Source organism: Sturnira hondurensis, unplaced genomic scaffold (genome assembly GCF_014824575.4).
Source record: "Sturnira hondurensis isolate 20B ecotype Veracruz unplaced genomic scaffold, ASM1482457v3 Scaffold0001509, whole genome shotgun sequence".
Taxonomy (NCBI): Eukaryota; Metazoa; Chordata; class Mammalia; order Chiroptera; family Phyllostomidae; genus Sturnira; species Sturnira hondurensis.
The window spans coordinates 5,964,124-5,981,848 of record NW_028074140.1 but is presented as its reverse complement, the minus strand read 5'-3'; the positions used below and the strand labels follow the sequence as shown (position 1 = coordinate 5,981,848).

Sequence of the window (17,725 nt, the reverse complement as noted above, 5' to 3'; positions counted from 1 at the left end):
GTCCTGAGCCAACTTGGACCATAAGGTAGAGATTACATCCTAGAGATGGCAGAACAACAGAAGGAATCTGTGATCCCTGGATGATCTCACAAAGCCTTTATGGTACTTCATGAGGAATAATGAAACTACATTTTTAAAGCTGCTTTTAATTTGGTTCTTTGTTTTAAGCAGCTGGACCTATATTTTAACTAATTCAAATGTCTAGTAGAAGAGGTAAGCTAAGAATATAAATGACCATAGCATAAGATAGAAAAATAGTAAGCAATAAACAAAGGCATGAAAGAAAAAAAAAGAAATAAACAAAGGTATGGGTAAAAATTAAGGAGACAGAGAGGAATCACCTCATATCAGGCTATGAGTTTTCAGAAGAGGCTGAAGTTTCTGCTCAGTAAAAGACTTCAGACTGTCCATTGGTGGCGGAATGCAGGTCAGGGACTGTGTCTCCACAGCTCATTCTTCTAGCAGTGGCTCTAGAAAGCAATGGTGATGGTAGTGCGGTAGTGACAATTGGCCCATGCATAAAACATACTCAAAGAACACTGGGACCTTGGTATACTTCCTTAAATTAGTCATGGTTTGGGTTAATGCTTATTGAAAATTATCATAGACATTTAAAATTTAGGAGAAGAAATCTTAGCAACAAGAAAAACCTTCTGCTCCAATGTACTTAAAAAACAAGTAATTCCAGAGATGCTACATTAGTTTTGCACATAGCCAGTGGAAACCAGGGCTCCTAGCCTAGTGAGGGCTGAGAGTTGTACTTTGTTTGTAAAGAATCCCTTTTTTTTTGCTCCAACAAAATTATAACATCAAGTTGCTGTTTCCAATGTTCCCTTTTATTTTTCCACAAACATACCTTTCATTGGCAAAGCATTCTAGCTTTCAGAATATTTTCACTTATTTTCTCATTTGATCCTGACAATAATCTTGCAGTGTGGTGAGTGGAGGGTTAAGTAACATTCCCATTTTACTGATAAGAAAATTGAAATCTTTAAGTGTCTTTCCTATGATGAATAGCTAGTAATTGGCAGGAATTGAGTATGATGCTCCTACCAGTCTCTCACTTATTTCCCTAATTGTCATTTTTCCAGCCTTTCTGACTCTTAATCGAGGGAAAATACAAGGCTGGCAAAAGTACTGAATTGTGAGTTCATGAAACACAGACTTTATTCTTGTATTATTATTTCTTAAATATTGTATTACTTTACATACAAACAACAGTAAACCTACTTTTGCCAAACCCTGTAATGTGTGGTCCATGATGAATTGTAGTAAACTTCAGACAACATATTATCCAGGGTTTTTTAGTTACCTAGAGCTACATTATGGAATAGGTAGCCTCTAAATACCTGTGGCTATTTAGATTTAAATTAATTAACATCAAATAAAGTTAAAGTCACACTAGTCACATTTCAAGTGCTCAGTGGTCACACACGGCCTGTGGCTATTCCATGGATGGCGCTGATGGAGAAACTTTCTATCACATCATAAAGTTCTATTGGACACACTACAGAGATATATGAGAAGTCTCTCTCCCATCAATTCTTCATTTTTTCCTCCTTCTGGGTATAACCCAAGCGGTTCCCCAGGTCTTCTACTTCCTGAAGCAGGTTTTAAAACCAGTAACTCCAACAGAAATCGTTCGGCCTACTCCTGCTAAGTAGATGATGTGGCAATGGAAGTCCCAGTTTCTTCCACGAGACTCAGTACAGCCAGTGGGCGGAAAAAACGAGCCTAAACTCAGACGAGGAGGTGGGAATGGGCAAACATGCGGGGGCTGAGCTCCCGGCGCTCCAGGAGGGCGTCACGAGGCCGGAGGCGGGGCCATGCGCTGCTGGGCGGGGCCACGAGAGGCGGGCCGGGGAGGCGGGGTAGCCGGCGCCAGCTTCCAGCCTTGAGTGTTCACGTGACAGGTCGGAGAAGCCCGCTCGCGCAGTCGTGTGGGCAAGCGAAGATGGCGGCGGAGAGGGAGCCTCCTCCACTGGGGGACGGGAAGCCCAGCGACTTTGAAGAGCAGGAGGACGGAGAAGACCTTTTCACCAGCACTGTTTCCACCCTAGAGGTGAGACCGCGTCACCGTGTGTGCGGCATGCCGCTGTGCCTCTCACCTTTTAGGTGGCTTTTCCCTGCTCTGGTGTGCCCCTCCCCACCCCCCTGGGTTTGCGAGGACTTAACCAGGAAGACACCTGTGACGCCGACCCCACCTGGGGCACCTGTCAGTGGGCTGGAGTTGGCCTGGGTGGCTGGGCCTCCTCAGACCAGCCGGCCCGGGGTCTGACCGTATCCCCAGAGGAGCCGGGAGCCGACAGAGCGTCTCCACGTCCTTTTCCAATTCAGCTGGCCTTCGTAGGTGTTACTTGCACCTCTTCTTCTAGACCAGAGAGGGTGTTGTCCTGGGTCCGAGTAAACATCATCGCTCTTCCCAGCGCACCCCTTTGGAAAGGTGCTTGCTTTTCTCTTCCCTAGGGATGATGTGCTCCTAAAAGGGGAGAGCAAGTGAAGTAGCGCCGAGTGCCCCGAGGTCTGGAGGGAGCCTGTGGGTGCACTTTCCCCAGTCATGGCCTTTCACGCACTGCCAGTTCCCCTCGACGGTGGTGCCTCTTTTTTGAATTATTAAGTAGGTAAATGCATTTGGCCGGTTTTGTTGTCTTCTTTAGTCCTAGATTTTTCAAGGATCATAGTATTTGTAAAATACAAAGTTGAAGGGAAGGAGTAGTCCAGGAAACTGGTGTGTGTGTGTTTGTGTGTGTTTTAAAGTTACCAGGGGAGAAGTAAAAACGGGCCCTCACTCCCTTTTTCCTCTTTTCTCGCATGGTCAGCGATCTCTGAAATTGAGAGTTCCTGTTTTTGTCAAAGGAAGCACCCTCTATGAACTTATCTGTATTGGGTCTCCTGAATCCAGTTCATGTTTAGTGGCTTTGCATTTGAAGAAAGCATGTGCACCTCATTGTCCAATTTTAAGTGTGTGTATATGTAGTAAAATGTAAGCATGTTTTCCAGAGGATTGTTTGTTTACCTCAGGCTTTACTTATAATCTGCTTGTTAATAAGCTTTCCTGGCTTGTTCAACTCTCCATCAAATCAGTTGGAAATTACTGTAAAGAATCTGTTACCTGAAGTTCAGTTATGTGCAACTGGGAACTTCTGGGAAACATTCTCAGCACTGACCACGTTCTGCTAATTGCATTTGCAGATGTTGGCCTAACCCTACCTCCCCTCAGATCACGTGCTTCCCCAGGCTGAGTGTTGTGCCTTGATCATCTTTGTGTTCCTCACAAAATCTTGAACATTTGCATTTAGTGTTTGCTAGGTTGTCAAAACCAGCATCTCCTAAAAATTAGTAAAAATGATCTTACAGAACAAATTACCTTTGGGCGTTAGTATCCTTTTAGCCCTTTATACATACTGTACATACAGCCACTGTATTGAAAGTTAGTGTCTGTGGGATACTGGGACCTTTGTTGCCTTAGAGGGCAACAGAGGTTTTCCACTAGCAAAGTTCAGGAGAAAGTTCAGTGACCTAGTGTAAACTAGAGTACTGTGAACTGATCATTCTGTTTAATTGATGTATTTTAGAGTTGAGTTAAAGGAATTATAATATGTTTACATTTGGATGGAACATTTTAATAAAGATATTTGACTTTTTTCCAGTAAATGTCTACAGAATTTGAGTATGAGTACATTCATCTTAGTTAGTACACTGTGAAAGTTGTAAATAAAGGTGGTTTTGATTGTTCATCTAAATCCCTTATTTCATAGACTGATTCAGGTTATTAATTATAAGGGAGTATAACTATGAGTTATACTATTCTAAGGGAGTATAACCGAGTATAAATTCAAATTTTTCTTTGCTCTCTCCTATTTGGGGAATGCTAGATAACAGTGTTTCTTGATATACCAAAATATTCCTAAAGGGATGTTCTTTTAGTACTTCCCTTTTCTTTTAAACAGTTCTTATATTTCAGTGTGCAGCAGAAACCATAAGACACTTGTTTGAAATGCACATGCCTTTGCCTCATTGGAATCTGCATTTTTTTAATGCAGACTTGTTGAATAAGTGCTCTAGGCCGTGCTTTTCAAACTTTTTACACAAATTACGTAGGGATCTTACTGAAGTGCAAATTCTGATTCTGTAGGACTGGAATAAGCCCAGTATTCTACATTTTTAACCAACTGTCCTTAATGACATTGCTTTTGGTTTATAGACAACAATGAGTTAGTTAGGGGCAAAATTTCTGGTGATTGTGATCCCGATCATCTGCTCTGAATAGTTATTACCTAAGAAAATAGTTATCATCTAGCTGTAAATTGAAAATAAGATGTATAAATTAGTGATTTTCAATTTTAAAAGCATAAGTTAGGATTTTTAAAATTATATTGTTCATGTGGAAACTTCTGTAAAGGCATTTGAAGAAGAAAAATCAATTGAAATCCATGTAAGTGAAAATAAATTATAGACAACTTTTATGTCACTTGTCAAACTTGCAGTGATTATACAATTTAGTGTATTTAAACCCTATGAGTATATTTTAAACCCAGTATTAAGCTCCTTTCCTTTCACAATTAAGAACAGTCACATAAAGCTATATTCAGTAAATAAGGCATAATAAAACTCCTAGTGCATGTTTCAGTTATTATGGAAGAAAGTGATGGGAGGCCAACATCTGAGGCAAGAGGCAGGAAAGGGAATGCGAGGGTAGAAAAAAACTGACAAAAGCCATTTTCTTCTTTGATACCTGAGAAGGAAGGCTTTACATTGTTTAGAAGTACTGTCTTTTCCTTAAAAGATGCAACCCTAAGCTGAAAAGGTACTTACCCTAAGGAGGCATGTACTGGTAAGACAGCACCTGAAAAATAATAAACTCGGGAAATTTATATCAAATGCCTGCACTTAAAAAAAACAAACAAACAAAAAACAGATTTGTTGATAGTCCTGACCAGCGTGGTTCAGTTAGTTGGGTGTGATTCTACAAAGGGGAAGGTCACCAGTTCAATTCCTGTTAGGGTACTTTCCTGAGTTTTGGGTTCATTTCCTGGTCAGGGTATATACAACTGGTCAATGTTTCTCTCTCACATCGATGTTTCTTTCCCTCTTCCTCCCTCCCTTCCTCTATCTGTAAATAATAAGTAAATATCTTTAAAAACAGCCCTGTTGAGATACAATTCACATACCATACAATGTATCCAATTAGTATGTGCAATTTAATGGGTTTTAATACATTCACAGATACACGCCATCATCATCATAATCGTCTTAGAACATTTTCATCACTAAAGAAAATAAATTTAAAAACCCATACCCTTAACTATTACCTCCTGCTCCCATTCCTCAAACCCCTCTGATCCCAAACTTAAGCTACCACAAACTTACTTTCTGTCTCTATAGTCTTCCCTACTCTGGACTTTGTATGAATGAAATCATATAGTGTGTGGTCTTTAGTGACTGACTTTTTTCACTGAGCATAATGTTTTCAAAGACTCCTTCATTCTTTTTTATGCCTAAATAATATTCCATTATGTGGCTATACCACTTTTTGTCCATCTGTCACTTTGTTGGACATTTGGGTTGTTTACACATTTTGGCTATCACAAATAATGCTGCAGTAAACATTCATGAACAAATAGAATTACTGGGTCATAAGGTAACTCATCATTTAATCATTTGAAGAAGTGCCAGAGTGGTTTGTCGAAGTAGCCACATCATTTTACATTCCTACCAGCCGTGTGTGAGGGTAGCAGTTTCTCCACATCCTCACTGCACTTGTTCTTAGTTTTTGGTTCTAGACGTTATAATGAGTATGAAGTGGTTTCTCAGTATGGTTTTTATTGCATTTTCCTGATGACTAATGGTGTCATACATCTTTTCATGTGCTTACTGCCCCGATGTGTATCTTCTTTGGAAAAATTTCTGTTCAGACCCTTTGCTAATTTTTAACTGGGTTGTTAATCATTGAGTTGTAAGAATTCTTTGTATATTCTAGATAAAACTTCTTTTTTAAAAAAAAAACAGGTTAACGTGATTTGCAAACATTTTCTTCCACTCTGTGGGTTGTCTTTTCATTTATTTATGGGATCTTTGAAGCACAAAAACTTTGATGAAGTCCATTTTTTTATTTTGCTGCTCATGCTTTCAATGTCTTATATAAGAATCCTCTGCCCAATCCAAGATCATGTTTTCTTCTAAGAATTTAATAGTTTTGGCTCTTACATGTCGGTCTTTAATCTGTTTTGAGTTAATTTTTATGTATGCTAAGAACTAAGGATCTAACCTCATTCTTTTGCATGTGGCAATCCAGTTTTCTCACCACCATTTGTTGAAAAAACTATTCTTTCCCCATTGAATGGTCTTGGCGCCCTTGTCCAAAATCAGTTGACTGCAGATGTTTACACCTGGTTCTCATACTAACCTCAGATCTAAGGGTCGGCTGAAGTTAAGATGAGGACCACAGCTTCCTTTCACATGATAGAGTTTATAGACCATTTCAAGTGAAATTTCCAGTTCAGAGACTCACAGGTCTTTAGAATTATTTTCCCATCATGTAATCCCATGCTGTTAGTACTCAGAAGATACCATACTTGGTTCACTTCAGTAAATACTTGAGTATTTACTCTGTGCTACTGTTTAGGTGATAATGGGAATGCACATATCAGCAAGATACTGCAAGTCTTTGAGAACAAAAATCTCCAGTGGAGAAGGAGGCATACATAGTAGTCTGATGTAGATGGACTGGGATTGTATGACCTGGAAACACATCAGTTTTCACTGAAAATACAAGTGAATTGCAGAGATTCTAATTCTTATTGTTATTGCCATAGAGTAGGTGAACAGTAAATGTTTTTGTTGGCTAAGAAACACTCAGTGAGGATGTAATATTTAAGAGAGAGCTGGAAGGATTGAATGAAATTTCAAAGTGGGAGAATGGCAAGGATCACTTAAGGTTTAGTCCATATTCTAGGGAACTGTGAATAATTCAGAGTTGCTGACTGTAGGATATCACAGGTTTTCTATGTGGTAAGATTTTAAAGGGACTTGAAATTTGTTGTGTGGGTGGGTAAAAGCTGTGTAAGGTTTGTGTGACAGTAACAAAATCACCTGTGAATATTAATATGCTGGAAGTCTGAGGGATAAATTTGAGTGGGAGTTATAATTGTTAGGTTGATTAGATGAAAGGTATTTTAATATGAGGTTGTAGGCCTCAAGAAGAAAGTGAAAATAAAAAAGGAGGAAAGGAAATTGATGCAGTAGCAGAGTAAAAGACATATTAGGATTTATAATTCTTCAAGTGATTTTTAGGAGAAGAAATTATGAGTTCATTTTGTTTGGGATTACAATATACTGATGAAGATAACATTAGATAGCTAGAAAATGCTGGATGAGCTAGAGAAGTAGATTTGGAATCTGTCATAAATTTATTGAATAACAGTAAACCAGACTCTGTGTAGAAATAGAGTCCCCGCCCTCAATAGGAGTTGATATATAAACATAGCTGTGTGACCAAAAACCTGTAGTACCAGGTGGTACATGTGTAAATGAAACGTGCATAAACTACAGAAATACTAGAGAAGACTGGAGTGATTTAATTGCATTGAGATGATCTTTGGAACCCTGAAAGTGGGTAACATTAAGAGGAAGTAGGTTGGAGCTTGATAAAGAAGGAACTAAAGTTAGTATTTGTTGTCCCACTGCAACAGGGTGTAATGTGTTTTCTTAGTTGTGTTTTCTAATCTTAGATAGGTCTTCAACTTTAAATGTATTAATTTTTGAAAATTTTATTGTGAATTACATGTTTCAGAGAAAAAAAATATCGTGTACAGGTGTTCAAAGGCAGCAGCATGGAGATTTATGAAGAGGTTTGGCTTTTGTTGACCACTTTCCCTTGAAACCATTACATTTAAAAGTTTTAGAATGAATTACTTTTAGTGCCTATAAAAATGTTATTTTGTGAAGTTGCTTGAGGCACAGATGCTCAATTCTTTTGCAAACTTTTTTCTTTAAAAGAATAAAATTATTCTTTTTTTATTGATTTTGAAGAGAGAAAGAGGAACATTGATTTGTTACTAATTTCTCCATTCATTGGTTGCTTCTTGTATGTGCACTAACTGGAGAGGAGATCAAACCTGCAACCTTGACATATCAGAAAGATTCTAGGCCCTGGCTGGTGTAGCTCAGTGGATTGAGCGCGGACCTGTGAACCAGACGATCACCGTTGGATTCCCAGTCAGGGCACATGCTTGGGTTGCAGGCCAGTTTCCAGCAGGGGACACACGAGAGGCAACCATACATTGATGTTTCTTTCCTCTCTCCTTCCCTTCCCCTCTAAAAAGATAAATAAATAAAATATTTTTTAAAAAAAGATTCTAACCAACCTGAGCGACCCAGTCAGGGCTAAAATTATTCTTTAGTGTTAATTTTACAAATGCACACATTCCTATGAAATTGAACTCTTGTGGGTTTTCCCCCCTGTGCTGATAGTTTTTAGTTGAGATGAAATTTATCTTAATTTAGTAAAGTTCACTACCACCTTACTCAAGGGATGGAACACTTCCATATTCCCCCACACCCCCCAAAATTCTCTATGTAGTTAACCCCTTCCACTCCTAGCCTCTGGCAACCACTGATCTTTTTTCCGCCTATAGTTTTGACTTTTCCAGAATGTCATATAAATGGAATAATCATACAGTGTGAAACTTCTTGAGTCTAGTTTCTGTAACTCTTGAGTCTAGTTTCTGTAACTTGACATAAAGCATCTGAGATTTATCAATGTTATTGCATATATCGATAGTTCATTTATTTTTATTACTGAATTTATTGTATGTACATATCACAGTTGGTTGTTGAAGGACATTTCTGTTGTTTCCAGTTTGGGGCATTACTGAGTAAAACCAACCAATGTGAACATTTATATATAGGCTTTTTATGAACACAGCTTCCATTTCTTTTGTGTAAATACTTAGGGTAGGATTGCTGGGTTGTATGGTTAATACATATATAACTTTGTAAGAAACTGCCAGTGTTTCTCTCAAAAAGGTTTTTTGGAGATAAGGTAGAGGGAGGTGATGTCATTTGCTTTTAGTCTCACAAGGTAATAGCTGTAGTATATTACTCGTATTCAATAGGATAGTGTTTTGAGAATTGATTATCTGTGGTTTCATGAAAAGAAATGCATGATGCTTTGAGAAAAAAGCATATTACTGTATTTCCTGATGTGATAAAAGTTATTTTCTTATAAGCTAGCCCCATGAAACCTTGTATGAAGCTGGATATGTCTATTTTAGCCTCTGGTTAGGTTTGCATTCATTTGATCTCTGACATCTTATAATTTTATAATTAAAATTTTATAATTTTAATTATGAAAAATTCTAAGATACAGAGAGGGAAGAAACTGCCAAACTCTTTTCCAGAGCAGCTGTATCATTTTGCATTCCTGTCAACAGTAAATGAGAATTCTAATTGTTCCACATCCTTGTCAGCACTTGTTAGTATAACTTTTTATTTTAAGCAGTGGTGAGCTTCAGGCTAATTTATACTGGCTCAAAAGACAATTGTTTAATTTTCAGTAATTTTGTAAACTGGTTAGTAAATACAGCCACTGTTAAAAATTAAAGTATATAAATTTATAATTTAAACCAAAGGTAATAAATATTTTAAACTTATCACTTTCTAATTCCTTTACTACATTTTACTGTTTTCCAATGCTGTTGAAGATACATGTTTATTGTATCTGTCTGTATGGGGGAAAGTACATATTTTCCAAACTTCACAGGTAAGGGGTAATCAGGCACAATGAACATGTTTATGCCACAGAAATCAGTCAAAGCTAAAAATCAGGGTCTTCTCTCCCTGACACCTGGTTGCTAAACATTTACCAGCACACCACTGATTTTTTAAACATTCTAGTCAGTGTGTAGTATTTATCCTATTGTGGTTTTAATATGTGTTCTCTGATGATTAAGGATGCTGAGCGTATTTCTGTGGGATGCCCCGTCCTGGTGGAATGTATTCGGGTGGGAAAGAGGGTGGCGATTCCCTCTAGTGGAGAATGCCCCACCCCTTCTCCTACACTGCTTTTATTGGGATCCCTATGTGCAGGGGTATACAGTATGCTTGCAAAGCTCATCAATCAATGTCTAAAGGCCATAGTTATAGAAAACAGGCATTATCTATAAATAACAATTGAGGAAACACAGAGATCTGCCTCAGGTCAGGGACTGTTAGATATGCTGGCGCCAGAGGGTCGTTAGGTTCGTTAAGTCGAGCTTCGTGAGATTAGTCATTCACTCCTGCTTTGGATTTAGATATCTGATTCCTGGCCACAGGGCTAAGCAAAGCAAGCCTCTAGGGGTATAGGTAATGCATTCTTTAGGCCTGATCTCCCATGGAAACCCTAGGTGCTAGTATCAGGTTGTGCCTGCCTCCAGCATTCCTGGTGTTCTGGTCGAGACTTGCAGGCCTCTTTCAAGGCCTTGCTCACCCAGGGCTACAGTCTCTGATACCACACAAAGTGGTCCCCAACATCTTTTCGTGTATATATATATATGCCCCCTGAGAATTATCTTCTTTGGTGAAGTGTCTTTTCACATCTTTTGCATATTTAAAAAATTGGGTTTCCTCATTGAGTTTTGAGAAATTTTTGCATATTCAAGATACAAATACTATGGCAGATATTTTTTCCCCAGCCTGTGGCTTGTCTTTTTATGGTAGTAACAGTGTCTTCCACAGAACAAAAGTTTGTTATTTTGATGAAGTTCAAGTTATCCTTTCTTTTTTGATAGAACTTTATATGTCACATGTGAAATCCTCTGCTAACATTAACTCAGAGTCCCAAGGGCTTTGCTTATATTTTCCTCTAGAAGTTTTGTAGTTTTAGATTTACATTTAGGACTGGGATTCATTTTGAGTTAGTTTTCATAGGAGTTGAGATTCATTATTTTTGCAGGTAGAGATATACAGTTGTTCCACCACCATTTGTTGAGAGGTAATCATATGGTTAAGGTTTATTTTATGACTCAGAATATGTTCTGCCATGGTAAATATTATATGTGCATTTGAGAAGAGTATATAGTCTGATGTTGGGTGGGGTGTTCTATAAATGTTAGATCAAGTCGGTTGATGGTATTTTGCAGTACACCTAACAACATTGTTGAATCTCAGATGCTTTATGCTAAGTTAAAGAAGCGCTTAGGCTCAGAAAGTTTCTCCATTGGGTTGGTTTTGCCTCTTTATCAAAAATCAGTTGAACATATAAATGTGTGGTTGTTTCTGGACTCTATTCTGTGCATTGATCTGTGGACTGCCCTTTTGCCAGTGTTAGGCTACCTTGATTGCTGTGATTTAGTATTGCAATCAGGTAGTGTGAATCCACTGACCCTTCTTTTCAAAACTGTCTTCACTATTATAGTTTTTTGCCTTGCTATATAATTTTATAATCAATTTATTGATTTCTACCATTTACTAGTTTAGGGAGAATTAACATTAACAATATTGAGCCTTTAAGCCATAAGAATACTATTTTTCTCCATCTCTATATATTTTATCCGATTTTCATCAGTGTTTGTTAGTTTTCTGCACACAAATCAAGCACATATTTAGTTTAGACCTAAGTATTCCATGGGTTTATGGTACTCTTAATTTCTTTTTACATTTGCTCATGGGTGGCATATTGACCCCATTTTCTGCAACTGTGCTAAGTACTCATTAGTTAGTTCTACTAGGGTTTTTATAGAATCCTTGGGATTTTTTAGGTAGTTAATTATGTCATCTGTGATTAGAATTTGTTTCTTCCCTCCCTCCCTTCCTTCCTTCCTTCCATCCATTCATCTTTATGCCTTTTTAAAAATCTTGCCTTAAAGCACTAGCTAGGGCCACCAGTATTATATTGAATAGAAGCGGTGAGACTGGCTATCCTTTGCCCTTTTGTGGTCATAGGCAGAACATACTCATTTTTTCTTGCTTAAATACTAAGTTATCCATTAATTATCTTTGTAGGTGTTAAAGGAGTTCCCTTCTATTCCTAGTTTTCTGAAATTTTGTATCCATGAATGAACGTTGATTTTGGCAAATGCTTTTTTTTGCATATAATAAGATGGTCATATAGTTTTTTCTTTTGGCTTTTCTAGATGGTCAAAGCATGTAGGACATACATGCTTTGCTCGCTTGCTCACTTGCTTTATTTATTTATTTATTTATTTGGGAAAGGGATGGAAAAAGAGAGAGAAAGAAACATCAATGTGAGAGAGAAACATCTATCAGTTGCCTCTTGTGTGCACCCCAACTGGAAACCTAACCGACAACCTAGGCATGTGCCATGACTAGGAATTGAACTCATGACCTTTCAGTTTATGGGATGATGTCCAACCAACTGAACCACGCTGGCCAGGAGAAATTTTCTTTAGTTTTTTGACAAAGTGGATTACATTGATTTCTAGTTGTTGAATAAACCCATGTTCCTAGGATAAACCACACACAGTCATAATATATGTATATATGTATGTATGTATATACACACATATCTGGTTTCAGTTTGCTATTTTCTTGTTTAGGCTCTTATATCCATGGTTGTGACAGATATTTGCTCTGTTTTCTCCTACTTGTAATGTGCTTGCTTGATATTGATATCACTAGTGCTGGCCTCATTGAATGAATTCAGTTGTTTTATTCCTCTTGTATATTCTTAGAGGAGTTGAATAAAATTAGTTTTATGTCTTCTTTAAATGATAGCGCTCACTAGAGGAGTCATCTTGACATGTAGTTTTGTTTGTCGGAAGACTTTTGATTATAAATTCACTATCTTTAATAGAGGAATTCTTGGTAAATTTTGGTGATGTGTCTTTCAAAGAATTTGTCCATTAAAAATTGGGAAATTGCAGGGCATAGATTTTTTCATAATACCGCCTTACCATGTCTGTGGGGTCTGTGGGTCTCCCTTACCTTATCATTACTGGTATGGATAATTTGTATCTTTGCTTGCTTCTTTATTTAGTCATTTAATCTTGATAAAGGTTTGTCATATTATTGGGATCTTTACAAAGAGTTAGATTTTTTATTTGAGACCATTTTTTTTTACTTTAGTTACATCTCAAAATTTTTTATTTTTTTTTCATTCAGTTTAAACTATTTTCTAGTTTCCCTTGTGACTTCCTATTTGACATATGGTTTACTTAGTAGTGTATTAACTTTCAAATTTGGAGGGTTTTCTAGGTCACTTTCTGTTACTGATTTTTAGTTTAATTTGATTATGATCATTGTTTTATGATTTCAGTTCTTTTAAATTTATTAAGGCTTGTCTTATGATCCAGAATATTGTTTATTATGGTGCACATTCTTTGTATACTTGAATGTGTATATTGTGATGCTATTGTTGGAGAGTTCTATAACTGTTAAGTCAGGTCAGTTGATAGTATTTTGCAGGTCTCTATCTTTTCTTATTATCTGTTCTGTCATTTACTGAAAGAAGAGTGTTAAAGTCTTCAAGTAAAATTATAGATTTTAATGTTTTCCTTTTTCTTTTGTTTCAGTTTTAACATCATGTATATTGAAGCTTTATTGTTAGACACATAGACATTTAGCATTGTTACAATTTTTTGGTAAATTGATCCTTTTATCATATGATGCCCCTTGTTATTATTGATAATACTCATTATTCTGAAGTCTTCTTTACCTGATGTCAGATGTAGCATTCCAGGTCTTATCTGCATCTGTAAAGTAGGTTATTTGTAGGCAGCAGATTCTTACATATTGTTATTTTTATAGCCAGTCTGGCCACATCTAATTTGGTATGTTTAGACTGTTTACATTTATTGTCATTATTGGTGAGGTTTGATGAGATCTACCACTTCATTTGTATACTGTTTTTCTAGTTTCCCTTTTTCTCCCCTTTTTTATATTACTTTAGTGTTTGTTAGTATTCCATTTTAATGTATCTACTAGATATTTTACTTTATCTCCCTTGACTCTCTATACATATATATACTTTTTAAGGTTATTATTTTAGGCATTACAATATATATCTAACCATTTTCAGTCAAATTAGAGTTAGTATTGTATTTCTACAAACAAAATACTGAGCCTTATAATGATATAGGTCCATTTACCTCCCTTCTTTTATGTTATAGTTTGCAGCATTACTAATAATAGCCAAGTATGGAATCAACCTGTATACCCATCAATAGATCAATGGATGAAGAAGATGTAATAACACACAATGGAATATAATTCAGCAATAAAAAAGAATGAACTCTTTTCATTTATGACATCATGGATGGACCTAAAGAGTAATTATGCTAAGTGAAATAAGTCAGACAGAGAAAGACAAATACTGTACAGTCTCACTTATATGTGGAATGTGGAATCTTAAAAAAAAAATGAGTGAGTAACAGAACAAAATTGAAAAAGCTGATGGTTGCCAAAGGGAAGGGGGTGGTAGTATGAGAATTAAACAAACAAACAAAAATGCTCATAATCAATAAAATATATTTAAAAAAATGCTCATCTGAAGTGTGATTATGGTAAATGTAAATGGCTCCAGGTAGTTCCCAAATCCTGTATCTTCTGAAGAGATCTTCTTAAATATCATAAATATATCTCAAAGTTATATGCCTGTCATTTATTATGTTGAAAATGACATCAGTGAATAAAAATAAAACCCCAAGAGAACATCTACTGTTCTGGCCAGCAGAACCAAAACAAGAAAGCCCAGTAGTCTAAAGGATGGGTAACAGAAATTCTTACTAGTATTTTGCTCTGCCTTCTTTTACTGTTTTTCTGCAAGGGTGACCCAAGCTGAGCAAAAGTCTGTGGCAGTCTAGGCAGCCAAAACTGAAAGAAGCCCCTGTTTCTGGGAAACAGCCTTAGAAGAAAGAAAAGTGTCTCTTTTCCCAAGCAAGACCAGGTTTGTTCACTATCTAGTAAAATAAAGATAATGTCTCCTTTGGAGGAGAGAATAGGCAGATTTGTTGCCTATTATAAGTGATTTGGGTTCTCTAAGCTCGGGTTCCTCAGCTGTAACACAACCAAAGCAGTGCAGTATCAGCCTGGGCCCCTCCATCTCGCCACCCTGGCAAGTGAATGGCAGGGGAAATTGTCACAAACGTGACACTCATGCTGCTTGTCAAGCTTTGTGATAAAGTTCTGTATCGTGTCTTCTTCCAGCAACCATAAAACAAGGTTTTTTACTAGCTTACTAGAAGGGTGTAATTTTAGGCCCGTTACAGTTCTTGAGATAAAAGTCAGTGAACCTGAAGATAAATCATTAGAAAATATCCATTTTGCATAACAGAGGCAGAAAAATTAAAGAAAAAACAGAATTTAGAGACCTGTGAGGCATTATAAAAAATTTAACATTTATGTTGTTGGTGTCCTAGAAAGAGCAGTACAGAAAAATATTTCAAGAAATAATGGCTAAAAACTTCCCAAACTTAGTGAAAGACATAAATTTTGATTCAGGAACAAGTAAAATCTAAACAGGACAACTTCAGAGAGTACCAATTGCAGCTGCATCATTAAAAAAATGACTGAAAAACAAAGGTTAAAAATTAAGAGACATGAAGCAGCTAACGAAAAATAAATTATGTTTAGGGAAGCAGAAGGGTTGTGTATTTCCCACCAGAAATCAGAATTACTGTTTTTGTTTTGTTTGGATGGAATTCCCAGAAGTGGAATTGCTGGGCCATGTGGCAGATCTACGGGTTCTTTTAGTTTTTCCAGGACTGCGCCATACTGCCGTCTGTAGCTGCTTCACAGATTCACAGTTCTGTGGACAGTTCATGAGGGTTCCCTGTCCTCCACACCCTCACCAGCACTTTTTATTGGTGGATTTGTTCTGACAGGCGTGAGGTGACATCACATTGTGGTTTTAATTTGCAATTCCCTGTTATTGCTGTTGAATATCTTTTCATGTCTGTTGGTCATCTGTATGTCCTCTTGGGAGAAATGTCTGTGTAGGTCTTCTGCCCGTTTTTTAATTGGACTTTTTGGTTTTTCTTTCTTTTTTTTTTTTTTTTGGTGTTGTGTGAGTTCCTTATATATTTTAGATATTAATCCTTTATTAGACATATCATTTGTGGATATTTTCTTCTGTTCAGTAGGTTGTCTTTTTGTTTTGTTGGTATCTTTCACTGTGCAAAATCTTTTTAGTTTGATGTTTATTTATTTGTTTCCCATTTGTTTATTTTTTTTTCTTTTTATTTCTTTGCTTGAGGAGATATATCCAAAAAGATATTGCTAAGAATTGCGTCAGAGTTTACTGCCAATGTTTTCTCTTAGGAGTTTTATGGTCTCAGGTCTAACATTTAAATTTTTAATCCATTTTGAGTTTATTTTTGTACATGGTGTAAGAAAGTGTCTCATTTTGTTGTTGTTGTTGCTTATATTGGAGTGGCCAAAGAATCCATTTAGTTTTTTCTGAAAAGACACATTTTTCATTCTCACCAGTAACTTTATTGATTTGGATATTTCAGTATGTTGGCTACCTCCCACGTGGTATAATGTTGATTATTCTCAATTCATGTCTTGATTGATTGCTATCAACTTAACTGGTGTACCTACCCAGCCGTGGAGCATTGTCCAGCGTGAAACCTCCAACACAAAACTTCACAAAACCTTTTTGACACATGTATCAGTCATGACACCTTCTCCATACAGTGCACTAATCTTCTTTTTGCATTTCAGTAGTGTTTTTACCATTCTTGAAATAATAAGGCATAACTGAAAATGCTGCTTATTTTCTTCCATCTCTAGTATTAAAATGACAACACAAAAATACACCAGTTTTGATAACTTTTTTTTAAGTGCACAGTCATATGATAGCGTCACAATATAGGCTAACAAATTGTTGAATGAAGTTAAAAACAACTAAGCATTACTAGAGCCATCTTAGGGAAAAAATAATTTTTTGACCTACTCTCTGTGTGTGTATCCAGTTTTGCCACCACCACTTCCTGAAGAGGCTGTCTTTACCCTTTACATATCCTTGCCTCCTTTGTCATAGATTAATGGACTATATAAGTGAGGATTATTTCTGGGCTTTTTACTCTATTTCATTCATCTGTTTTTATGCCAGTATCATACTGTGCTATTTTTTTTTATTTAAAAAAATTTTGACTTTATTGGGATGACATTGGCTAATAAAATTACATAGGTTTCAAGTATACAATTCTATAATGCATCATCTATATATAGTATTGTGTGTTCACCACTCCTTCATCACCATTCCCTTTACCCTCTTCTACCTCCTCCCCATCCCCCTTTCCCTCTGGTAATCACCATAGTGTTGTAACACTACTATTTAATTGAAGAGATATTAGCAACAACCCTGGAACTTTTTATAAAAATTATCTCTGGTGTACTATCAGGTGATGCTGTAGGGGAAGAAACGAGCATACATTTTTGAAAAAGTGCTAACATCCCCTCAGTTGCATTTCATCTTGCACAGCTGCATAGTTCTGATCATCCAGAGCCTGTGCTCCAGGCAAAGAAGCCAGCAGTGTTCCCCTCCACCATCTCTTCTTCATTCAGTGGCCACTGCCTCCATACTGCTTTCTATCCAGTGGAGAACAGCTCTTGTACTCACTAGTAAACTGAAAGGGACTCAGGGATTCAGGGACGGAGTCTAGGCAGCCTTTAGTGAGTGACTACTCCTTGGCCAATGTCAGAGCCATGAGGCAGGATACTCCAAGCTGCTGATGGGTGAGCACCCGAAGGAAGTATATGCCTCATAGCCTCCCCATTG

At 37.0% G+C, this 17,725-nt stretch overlaps 1 protein-coding gene across 3 annotated transcripts in view; it reads left to right on the top strand.

Moving 5' to 3' along the window:
* Positions 1–1,899: 1,899 nt before the first annotated feature.
* The window catches only part of SNX2 (sorting nexin 2), a 59,526-nt gene continuing 43,700 nt past the window's right edge, over positions 1,900–17,725 (top strand). The window contains exon 1 of one of the 3 annotated variants that reach the window (XM_037028839.1): positions 1,900–2,062. In XM_037028839.1, the coding sequence (XP_036884734.1) occupies positions 1,955–2,062 (108 nt within the window). In that variant the 5' untranslated portion in view covers positions 1,900–1,954. Of the gene's footprint in view, positions 2,063–14,253; positions 14,271–17,725 lie in introns of those variants that run through there. The other 2 variants (XM_037028847.1, XM_037028855.1) reach the window with 2 other exon arrangements.